The sequence below is a fragment of the Simochromis diagramma genome, unplaced genomic scaffold (assembly GCF_900408965.1).
Source record: "Simochromis diagramma unplaced genomic scaffold, fSimDia1.1 OVJJ01000604.1, whole genome shotgun sequence".
NCBI lineage: Eukaryota > Metazoa > Chordata > Actinopteri > Cichliformes > Cichlidae > Simochromis > Simochromis diagramma.
In genome coordinates this window covers 256,998-269,778 of record NW_024387416.1, presented here as the reverse complement: position 1 = coordinate 269,778, position 12,781 = coordinate 256,998, and the positions used below count along the sequence as shown (strand labels likewise).

At 40.6% G+C, this 12,781-nt stretch overlaps 1 protein-coding gene across 1 annotated transcript in view; it reads left to right on the top strand.

The window, feature by feature from the left end:
* Positions 1–3,799: 3,799 nt before the first annotated feature.
* Positions 3,800–12,781, top strand: part of LOC120721733 (probable cyclin-dependent serine/threonine-protein kinase DDB_G0292550) — a 34,084-nt gene continuing 25,102 nt past the window's right edge. Inside the window, exons 1-6 of the mRNA XM_040012241.1 lie at positions 3,800–3,835; positions 9,295–9,411; positions 9,753–9,839; positions 9,936–10,154; positions 10,251–10,522; positions 11,154–11,302. Of these exons, the coding sequence (XP_039868175.1) occupies positions 3,800–3,835; positions 9,295–9,411; positions 9,753–9,839; positions 9,936–10,154; positions 10,251–10,522; positions 11,154–11,302 (880 nt within the window). The remainder of the gene's footprint in view (positions 3,836–9,294; positions 9,412–9,752; positions 9,840–9,935; positions 10,155–10,250; positions 10,523–11,153; positions 11,303–12,781) is intronic.

Sequence of the window (12,781 nt, the reverse complement as noted above, 5' to 3'; positions counted from 1 at the left end):
GGTCAAATGACCCAGGACCATGACACACTCTCATTTTTGTTAAACATCTTTGTTTATACACCTTTCTACATTCAATTATTAGTTATTATTAATCTCTGGCTCTCTTCCATCTTTGTCCTGTCTTCCTCCCAATATTCTTAAGATTCTGGTTCTGACTTTTAGAGCTCTTCATGGACAAGCACCACCTTACAATATATATATCTATATATATATATCTATATATATATATCTATATCTATATATATCTATATCTATATATATATATATATATATATATATATATATATATATCTATATATATATATATATCTATATATATATATATATATATATATATATCTATATATCTATATCTATATATATATATATATATATATATATATATATATATATATATATCTCATGGCATGGCAGCACAAGAACAAGATCCATAGAGGCTGGGGTCTATTACACCAGGCAAGACCCCAGGTGCAGGCTGTGTAAAGATGCCCCAGAGACAATCCAGCACATAACAGCAGGGTGCAAGATGCTAGCAGGCAAGGCATACATGGAACGCCATAACCAAGTGGCCGGCATAGTGTACAGGAACATCTGTGCCGAGTATAACCTGGAAGTCCCAAGGTCAAAATGGGAGATGCCCCCAAGGGTGGTGGAGAATGACCGAGCTAAGATCCTGTGGGACTTCCAGATACAGACGGACAAAATGGTGGTGGCTAACCAACCGGACATAGCGGTGGTAGACTAACAGAAGAAGATGGCCGTAGTGATCGATGTAGCGGTTCCGAATGACAGCAATATCAGGAAGAAGGAACACGAGAAGCTGGAGAAATACCAAGGGCTCAGAGAAGAGCTCGAGAGGATGTGGAGGGTGAAGGTAACAGTGGTCCCCGTGGTAATCGAAGCACTAGGTGCGGTGACTCCCAAGCTAGGCGAGTGGCTCCAGCAGATCCCGGGAACAACATCGGAGATCTCTGTCCAGAAGAGCGCAGTCCTGGGAACAGCTAAGATACTGCGCAGGACCCTCAAGCTCCCAGGCCTCTGGTAGAGGACCCAAGCTTGAAGGATAAACCGCCCGCAGGGGCGTGCTGGGTGTTAAGTATATATATATATATATATATATATATATATATATATATATATATATATATATATATATATATAGGGATGGGTATCGAAAACCGGTTCTTGTTGGATTCCTTGGAATCGTTTGCCATTTTTAAAAACGATTCCCTTATCGATTCCAGTCGCCCCGAATGACGTCATCACGTTGAGTAGCGTCTTTTACCCAGTAGGAAACATGGCGCCTGAGCGGCACAAACGCTCAAAAGTTTGGTTACACTTTATGAGAAAGGATGACTACAGGGCAACGTGCAATACTTGCAAAGTAGAGATTTCATCAAAGGGAGGAAACACTACGAACATGCAAAAACATTTGCTCAAAAAACATGCGATTGCTTTCAACGAATGTCGTGTTTTTGATCCGCTCCGGACTAGCGAAGCTCAACCAAGCAGCAGCGGTAGCGTTTCCACGTCCTCTCCCGTTAATACTGCAGGTAACTAATCAATTAGCATTGCATATTATGTTAGCGCGATTTACCTTATTACAAAACCTGCTATTACTGTGCGTTGCATTTAGATAACCATGACGAGAGAGACAGACAGAGTCTGTCTGGCTCAGATGCTGGCAGTTCTCGCTGCAGTCTACGGGTGGCGTCTCCTTTCACAGAGGCAGGGAAAAGTAAAATGACACAGGCCAGGATAGATGAATGTCACCGAGCAGTGACTAAGTTTGTTGTAAAAGGCTTACACCCTTTTGCCACAGTAGATGCCCCCGAGTTTCGGTAAGTGAATGTTTAATTGTAGGCTAAGTCAGGGAATGTCAAAGTTGCATGTTCTCCTCTTACCAGATGTTTCATCCGTTTCCATTTCTCTATCTTTTAGAGAAATGACAAAGACTCTGAACCCTAAGTACAAAGCCCCAAATAGAGACAGTTTAACCAACCACTTGATCCCTGCTTGGTATGCAGTCGAAAAGGCAAATCTGATTTCTGAGCTGAAACGTGTTGTAGGCAGCCATCATTGCAGATGGATGGACAAGATTTAGTCAAGGTCATTACCTCACAGCAATGCTGCTTTATGTCAGGAATTGCCAGGCTCATGAAAAAGTCCTCAAAACCAAACCAGTGTACCAGGCACAGATAGGAACAGCTGTAGCAGAGGAGATTGATGAGATCTTGGAGGAGTATGGTATCAAAGACAAGGTTGTGGCAGCCACCGTTGATAATGCAGCCAACATGGATGTAGTTGTCAAAAAGCTACAAATTCTCAAGTTTCCATGCTTTGCACACACCCTGAACCTTGGAGCTCAGAAGCTCTACAACTGTCCTGCCATTTCCAACTGGGCGGCAAGAATTCGCTCTGTGATTGTATGGATGAAGAGGTCCCACATGGCAAAAGTGGTCCTGAAGGAGAAGCAAGAGTTGCTCAGTAAGCATAGTAAATATTTTTTAAGATTGCGTATATTATAATCATTAGATCATGATCAAATTAAATTTATAAACTAAGATATGTGGGACCATATGGGACCTTACATTAGCATTTAAGTTGTGAACGTGTTACCCCTCAGAGCTGCCCAAGCATATGCTGCTCCTAGATGTAAAGACCAGATGGAACTCTTTGTATTTGATGATGGAGAGATTCTGCGAGCAGTTTCCTGCCATCCAGGCTGCAGCCATCGATCCACGGATAAGAAAGTCCATAGAAAAGGAAAGGTGAGTGGTATTGAAAAATAATGATAATATGGCTTAATTTGGACACAGGTTTTATTTTGTTTGTTTTATGCAACATATCTGTTGTATTTTTGCTTTGTTGATATTGCAGACTGGCTAAAATGGGCAATGATGACTTAAGAAATCAGAGGAGTTTGTGGTACTCATGCGGAAGCACTACACCTCCACACTAGCAGTGTCCAGTGACAAAAGTCCGACCTGTGGTGAGATTTTGCCCATCCTGCAAAAGCTACAGCAACACTACACCGTACAAGAAGATGACTCTGCCTTCACAAGGAGCATAAAGGACAACATTTGGAAAGATCTTTCCAAACGATACCAGGTACAATTGATGATTTATTTATTTATCATAAATAAAATAACAGTTATAAATACTGAAGGATTGTCATGATGTCACATTTTCCTCCGTCTTAAAAATTTAAGGACGCTGATATCAAGAACTTCCTGGAGGAGGCCACCATCTTGGACCCCCGATTTAAATCCAAAGTGGATAAGGATGAAGTCTGGCACAGGATCAGGGAAGCAGCAACTGCAGCAAAGACAGAGGCAGGAGCAGATGAGGTATTTCAATATGACGGTGTCTGTCACTGTAGCACATTTCCATTGTGAGAGTGAGACCTTTCATCTATGGATCTGTGGTACTTAGTTTGATTTGTTTGTTTATTTGCCACTTTCTACTCAAGCACCTGGAGCAAGGAGACACACAGGGAGAGTTGTTTGAAGATGAGGATGAAGAAGACTATGTAAGTTTAGTTCATAGTGATGATAATTTAAATGTCATGGATTGTTCATGTTTTGCTTAATTTTTTATCATGTCCATTTAATTTCAGGCGCCACCAGTAAAGCAAAAAAAAAAAAAAGGCCTTGGAGGAACTCTTTGAAGAAGAGGACAACGAGCAGCAGTCATTCCAACAACGGCAGCCCGTTCTTTCCCTGGCCCAGAGAGTGGATCAGGAGATCCAGCTGTATAGAAGCCTAACCCCCATCCCCTGCAAGGATAACACCGCCCTATGGTGGTGGAGCAAGAGAGAGACTCTGCCCCTGCTGTCAGCACTGGCTGAAAGGTTTCTGTGTGTTCAGGCATCCTCCACCCCGTCTGACAGGGTGTTCTCCACAGCTGGAGAGACCATAAGTCCAGAAAGATCACGTATCCTTCCTGAAAAAGCAGATATGCTTATATTTCTGCAAAAGAATTGATGGATGCAGAATTGCACAGTGCACAGTTCCATTGGACTTGAGTTGATTGTATTTTTTGCTGACTGATATAGTTTTATTTTTGAGTGCCCAGCTCATATATATACTTTTAAAAAGGAGAGTGTGAATGTTACTGGAGTTTCTTGTGTAATTGCCACTGAATAATTTATGTTATACTTTGTTATTGCTGTAACAGAATATTTATTTTATTATTATTTTACATTTACAACTTTTTTTTTTCCTGGGTTCTCGTGGCACCCCATCGAGGAGCAATAGGCTGTGGATCGCTTAAGATCTCACTCTTGGGTTTGTAAGGTCATGCTACTTCTACATTTCTGTCTTGTTACTTACCTCTCTGAGCTTCTGCATCCTTACTCACCCCCCAGGTCTCTCAGGTCAGCTGACAAGCTGCTCCTGGAGGTACCCAGGTCCAAGAGAAAGCTCAGAGGGGATAGGGCCTTCTCTATTGTTGCTCCTAATCTGTGGAACAATCTTTCCCAGCACATTAGAGAGGCCCCTTCATTGTCCACTTTTAAAACACGTCTTAAAACCCATTTTTACTCTTTGGCTTATGACACAGTCTGACCCTGATTTTATTGTTTTAATCTAATGTGCTGATTTTATTGTTTTAAATGTGTTTTTTTTTATTTTATATATATATATTTTACTTATCTTATATTATTATTACTATTTTTCTCATTTTTTTTTTAACATGCTCAATGTATCATGTTTGGCATGTCAAGTGTACAGCACTTTGTGTTCAGCTGGTGGCTGATCTGAAAGCGCTATATAAATTGCTTGCTTGCTTGCTTGTTCAAAGATAAGATATAAAACAAAGTTCAAAGCTAATCGACCTGTGTGTTCTCCTCTTTTTAAAAATAAGAATCGATAAGAGAATCGATAAAGAATCTAATCGTTAAACAGAATCGATAATGGAATCGGAATCGTGAAAATCTTATCAATACCCATCCCTATATATATATATATATATATATATATATATATATATATTAGGGGTGCAACGATACACAAAATTCACGGTTCGGTTCGGTTCGATACTTGGGTGTCACGGTTCGATATTTTTTCGATACAAAAAAATGTTCATGCATTTTTAATTTGTCATTTATTAAAATTATAAATATATATTTTAACTCAAAAGTACAGTTTTTAAATTTAACCCTAACCCTTGTGCGTGTTTTTTATTTTGACAGCGAATGCGCACCTGCGGACCACTTATGTGCAGCCCTGGTTATTTAGCTCATCATATTGCAGCCACAGAAATTCTTTTGTCCATGAAACCATAAAGCTGCACTTTCTTTTTGCCTTATAGTCTGATTTGTCATAACTTCTCCGTTTTGTGGTAAGCTTTTCTTTGGCTGTCACTTCTTCACCCTGACCTGTCTTATTTGGCTCAGCAGAACTGAAATGCTTTTACACGCTCACTCACATAAGCTCAGCGATTCTCTGCGCGATCAACCTCTCACATGTTTAAGCTTGCTGCGGGAGATTTCACTTGTCATGTTTGCATAGTAAGCTAACGATTAATAAGACGATGTCAGAGGAATTGGTGCACAAATTATCATCACTCACAGATCAGTGCTGTCGCTCTCTATACACAGTTCGCGCGATTGCAAAGTGAAAGCAAAAAAACAAGCGCAAATTCAAACGCGACTTCAATATGTCACATATTGACAGTGGCTCACCGATGCCAATGACATAATTACCCAGCTACATTTCTGAAAGAATGCAAAAGCATTGACATATATTTTTCCTACAATAGCCCGACGGGCAGGGAAGAGATAGATTTTGGTAGCCCGACTGAAAAAATCGCTAGCTCCGGGACGTCGGGCTAGCGATATTGCAAGCCCTGTATCTGATTGAGGAATCACTCATCTTTGGAAAAGAGAGTTTATTACAGAGAAATGGCTCTTTCCAAAATAAAAGCTATACTATCCGCTTCTTCTGGGCTATATTCTCAGCAGCATAAGGAGAATCATGTGCTAACAGCTGTCTAAATGACTCGGCTAAAGTTAGTAGCATGCTTGCTTTTTTTTGTCTGCTTCCACTTGTCTTTGCACTAGGATGATGTCGGCGTAAATGTGCAGTCATATTCGTTGTGTTCCCACTAGTGCTTTCAGGTTAATCTCGTTGAAATGACCTTAACGCCACAACACGGCAAATCTCCGTTAACGAGCTACCGCCGATCGCTCCGTGCATGGGGCTAGACGGCAAACACGTTAACGAGCTAACTGCGCTAACACACTAGTTCACACCAATGTAATTGAGCATTGCGTGGCACATCCAACATACTGTTTTACTTTAGTCCATGACTCGCTTACCTTCAGGGTCATACGTCACATGAAAACCAAAATAATTCCAAACGCCAGATCTGAATGAGGTTCAATTTGCCTGTTGCAAGTAGAGCTTAACTTCTGTCTCGCTAGCTTGCCCTGCACTCTTCCTTCTGACTATGCTGTCTGTGTTGAGCGCTCAGTGGATCTGCGCTCGACAGTGCAGCCTAGGCGGAGTAGTCGAACACAGATTCACTGGGCGCTCAACACAGACAGCATCGTCAGAAGGAAAATTGATAAAATAAATTACAAATGTTGTATTGTTCGATACATATGCGTACCGAACCGAAAGCACTGTATCGAACGGTTCAATATCGATACGAATATCGTTGCACCCCTAATATATATATATATATATATATATATATATATATATATACAGGGAGTGCAGAATTATTAGGCAAGTTGTATTTTTGAGGAATAATTTTATTATTGAACAACAACCATGTTCTCAATGAACCCAAAAAACTCATTAATATCAAAGCTGAATGTTTTTGGAAGTAGTTTTTAGTTTGTTTTTAGTTTTAGCTATTTTAGGGGGGTATCTGTGTGTGCAGGTGACTATTACTGTGCATAATTATTAGGCAACTTAACAAAAAACAAATATATACCCATTTTAATTATTTATTTTTACCAGTGAAACCAATATAACATCTCCACATTCACAAATATACATTTCTGACATTCAAAAACAAAACAAAAACAAATCAGCGACCAATATAGCCACCTTTCTTTGCAAGGACACTCAAAAGCCTGCCATCCATGGATTCTGTCAGTGTTTTGATCTGTTCACCATCAACATTGCGTGCAGCAGCAACCACAGCCTCCCAGACACTGTTCAGAGAGGTGTACTGTTTTCCCTCCTTGTAAATCTCACATTTGATGATGGACCACAGGTTCTCAATGGGGTTCAGATCAGGTGAACAAGGTGGCCATGTCATTAGTTTTTCTTCTTTTATACCCTTTCTTGCCAGCCACGCTGTGGAGTACTTGGACGCGTGTGATGGAGCATTGTCCTGCATGAAAATAATGTTTTTCTTGAAGGATGCAGACTTCTTCCTGTACCACTGCTTGAAGAAGGTGTCTTCCAGAAACTGGCAGTAGGATTGGGAGTTGAGCTTGACTCCATCCTCAACCCGAAAAGGCCCCACAAGCTCATCTTTGATGATATCAGCCCAAACCAGTACTCCACCTCCACCTTGCTGGCGTCTGAGTCGGACTGGAGCTCTCTGCCCTTTACCAATCCAGCCACGGGCCCATCCATCTGGCCCATCAAGACTCACTCTCATTTCATCAGTCCATAAAACCTTAGAAAAACCAGTCTTGAGATATTTCTTGGCCCAGTCTTGACGTTTCAGCTTGTGTGTCTTGTTCAGTGGTGGTCGTCTTTCAGCCTTTCTTACCTTGGCCATGTCTCTGAGTATTGCACACCTTGTGCTTTTGGGCACTCCAGTGATGTTGCAGCTCTGAAATATGGCCAAACTGGTGGCAAGTGGCATCTTGGCAGCTGCACGTTTGACTTTTCTCAGTTCATGGGCAGTTATTTTGCGCCTTGGTTTTTCCACACGCTTCTTGCGACCCTGTTGATTATTTTGAATGAAACGCTTGATTGTTCGATGTTCACGCTTCAGAAGCTTTGCAATTTTGAGACTGCTGCATCCCTCTGCAAGATATCTCACTATTTTTGACTTTTCTGAGCCTGTCAAGTCCTTCTTTTGACCCATTTTGCCAAAGGAAAGGACGTTGCCTAATAATTATGCACACCTGATATAGGGTGTTGATGTCATTAGACCACACCTCTTCTCATTACAGAGATGCACATCACCTAATATGCTTAATTGGTAGTAGGCTTTCGAGCCTGTACAGCTTGGAATAAGACAACATGCATGAAGAGGATGATGTGGACAAAATACTCATTTGCCTAATAATTCTGCACTCCCTGTATATATATGTCCTTGGGATTCCCATATACATGTTTGCCATTCACCTAGGGGTCATTTTTGACCCGAGGACAACACAAGGGTTAAATATATATATATGCTTCATTGTTTCAAGTTTAATACAATTGTTTTTAGATTAAATTATTGACTATAATGTGCTTTAACCCTTCAAGGCAAAAGTGCTTCACACAGAAATACCAAGGCATAAAACAAAAACAGACAAAAAGTTAACCAAATGTTATTCTAAATTTTAGTTGTTTTTTTAAAAGAGACTACTGCGTCCATCAATCTTAAGCTCAGAGGAAGACAGTTACACAGTCTGGGGGCCACAGTGGAAAAGCTCTGTCCCCCTTAGTTCTCAGTCTTGTATGCTGTATGACAAGTAGGCCCTGATCACATAACCTCAGGGAATGGTGGCTATATTATGTGTGTGTGTATATATATATATATATATAAGTTATAAAAAAACATATCTATCTTTCCATTCTATTCATATAGTGGCAATTGAGCTTGACACCTCACCTGTCCCTGCACAAGTAAACATATTTGGAAGTGCAACCCCCAGTTGCTGTTGTGATTGCATCAGTTGTGGGTCAACTAGAGCACAAACAACTGGATGTTCAAGTTCCAGTTATTACTGCTGCTCTGCTCAAGTTGTGAGGTAAATGGGACAACAACAATTGCTGTGTCAACCACAATTAGGGCAACTACAACTACAACCATGGCAACAACATCTAGAGGTTCAACTACAACTAGAACAACAACAATTGCTGGAGGTTCAACCACAACTGGTAGAAGTATAATTCCTGGAACAACTACAACTGGGTCAGCTACGTCTAGGACATCTACGACTTCTGGGTCAACTACGACTGGGACAACTACAACTACTGGGGCAACTACAACTAGGACAACTACAACTACTGGGTCAACTCCACCTGGGTCAACAGCAACAACTAATGGGTCAACCACAATTGGGGCAACTACAACCACTGGGTCAACTACAATTGGGTCAACTACAAGTGGGTCAACAACTGCTGGGTCAACTACAACTGGAACTGCTACAACTTCAGGGACAGCTACAACTGGGACAACTACGGCCACTTTGTCAACTACGACTGGGACAACTACAACTACTGGGTCAACTAGACCTGGGTCAACAACAACTGGGCCAACTACAACTAGGACAACTACAACTACGGGGTCAACTCCACCTGGGTCAACAGCAACAACTGATGGGTCAACCACAACTGAGACAACTACAACCACTGGGTCAACTATAACTGGGCCAACTAAATGCACTGTGTCAAGTACACCTGGGTCAACAACAACTGCTGGGTCAACTATACGACTGGAACTGCTACAACTGCAGGGACAGCTACGACTGGGCCAACTACAACCACTGGGTCATCTACAACTGGGGCATCTACAACTACTGGCTTAACTACACCTGGATTAACAACTGGGCCAACTACAACTAGGACAACTACAATTACTGGGTCAACTCCACTTGGGTCAACAACAACAACTACTGGTTCAACTACAACTGGGACAACTATGACTACTGGGTCAACTCCACCAGAATCAACAACAACTAATGGGTCAACTACAACTGGGACAACTACAACCACTGGGTCAACTACATCTGGGTCAGCAACAACTAGGACAACTGCAACTACTGGGTCAACTACATCTGGGTTAACAATAACAACTTCTGGGTCAACTACAATTGGGTCAACTACAAGCACCGTGTCAAGTACACCTGGGACAACAACAACTGGGCCAACTACAACTGGGACAACGACGATTACTGGGTCAACTCCACTCGGGTCAACAACAACAACTACTGGTTCAACTACAACTGGGACAACTATGACTACTGGGTCAACTCCACCAGAATCAACAACAACTAATGGGTCAACTACAACTGGGACAACTACAACCACTGGGTCAACTACAGCTGGGTCAGCAACAACTAGGACAACTGCAACTACTGGGTCAACTACATCTGGGTTAACAATAACAACTTCTGGGTCAACTACAATTGGATCAACTACAAGCACTGTGTCAAGTACACTTGGGACAACAACTACAACTGGGACAACTACAACCACTGGGTCAACTACAACTGGGTCAGCTACATTTGGAACAACTACAACCACTGGGTCAACTATATCAGGGTCAACAACAACTGCTGGGTCAACTACAACTGGAACTGCTACAACTGCTGGGGCAGCTACAACTGGGACAAGTACAACCACTGGGTCAACTACAACTAAAGTGACCATAACTGGAAATCCAACAATAGGGACTTCTCCAGACTCCAGTTGTTGTTGTTGTTGTTGCCCCAATTGTGTGACACAAATAGAAGTTCAAGACTTGCTGAATTCGACATCTACAGCATTTCAACAACGAGTGAGGCTGATAGTTAAAATAGTATTTTTTTTTTAAGTCAAACAGCTCTTATATAGTTTTGAAATAATTAGCTATGAAAAATTATAATGATTCTATATTCTTAAAATAAGCTACATTTTCTTTTGACTTATAAAGTCATTAGACTGGAATGAAAAAATTAAAATTACATATATATTTAAAAAAATATACAAAATAATCAAAAATGATTAGTTCTTACTAAGTTCAAGTGAAACATAATAAATGCATACAATCGTTAGCTGGGAAGTAAAGAAGCACAAGCCATTAAAAGAAAATATACTTATACAGTTTATTTCTTCTTATTTCTGCAGCTTGAGCCAATCTTCAGAATATTTTCTTCATTTCGCTCAATCAATGTGACTTCATTCAGGTATTTTAATTTTTGATGGATGCAATTTTACTAATGTTTATCACAAATGAACACAAATAATTGTTTTTTCTTTTTGCAGCTCTGGATCAATTGTCAATAACGTGAACATTGGATTTGCATCTTCATCGGTTCCTAATGCAACTAAGATTGGAAAGGTTTTGATTGATGCACCCTCCAACATAACAGCCTTCACCATCAACACCAGCTCTATATCTGAGAATGGCACACGTAAGATTTGCCTAATACAGTCTTGTCAAACATATCACTATGTTGCAGAACACTTTCTGAAAACATTGCTTTTTTTCTTTTTCTCATTATTTGCAGAAGTGTCATATGGAGTGAGCCACAAGATCGGCCTCCTCACTGCATCCTGTATGGTGCTGCTGTCACGGCTCCTGTCAGACATGCAATAACATCTGTGCTGATACTCTTTTAAAATCACTTTTGAAAATGTTTGCTTGTGACTGGGTATGAAAAAGGGACTTTGTTCCCACTGAAAGAAGAGGTAGTTTAGTCTATGATGCAAATGTTGAATGTTGAACTATAAATGTAAAGGCCTTTACACGCTAAGTGTGTTGCCAAAAAATGAGATGACATTCCAAATTTTTTAGATGCAAACAGAAAACACAAGGCATAAGGAGCAAAGCCTCGCCTTGCTTAGCCTTGATAGCATGAACCCTGATTTGAGCTATGTTTGTTTACCTGTTTAACTCTGAATTCTTATCCATGAATGAAGTAATTTTAAGCATCTGATACACTGAAAGAGTAATATCAACTGAGAGCTTGAATACTCATGTGCATTTTTCTACAGAAACTGAACACGGCTGGAAGATGTTTTAATCCAAATAGGAGCAGTTCACTTGCTGTGTGTGGCATGCACAGCCACAGGTTCCACACCCCATCCCCTGCCAGTTCTTCCTCAAACTTCTCTACCATTATAAGCGCACACTCCTTGAGCTAACAGTCCCAGCAGTTTGATGGTGGTATGTAAAATACTTCTGTAATACTTCTGGTATGAATGATGGTAACTAATGACTGACAAGAGGAATCAGAGAGACATTGTTGTCTGTGGGAGAATTCACAACAAGTGATGAATTTAAAATTATATACCATTCATTAAGCTCTGGGGGAAGCCAAAGAGACTCATCATACCTGCTAAATTCAAGATTAAATAATAAGCAACAAATCATTACGGTAGCTGTGGTATTTGTGAAACTTTGGGCCCCCTAAACAGTAGTTAGTAATCACAAATTTGACAAATATTACTGTTTATAATAATAATGGATTGGATTTATATTGTTCTTTTCAAGGCACCCAAAGCGCTTTACAATGCCACTATTCATTCACTCTCACATTCACACACTGGTGAAGGCAAGCTACAGTTGTAGCAGCCTCGCTTCTGGCAGCCTTATGCATGATTTAACAGTATTCCCCCACCTTTGCTTCCATATCATTTCAAATTCTAGATACATTCCACACAGTATGCATTTTGGCTATATGCTGATATGATCACATGTATTTACCCCTTATTTAATGAGGGATAAAAAAAATCTATAGTCAAGAATACACATATTTGTGGAGGCGTCATGACATAAATAGCAGAATATATATGCCTTTTAAAACCAAGGGTAAGCATCTTTGAGCCTTGCTTCACTGATCCCCAGTCCAGTCCTATAAACTGTTACTGTACTTTAACTGAGTTGCAGT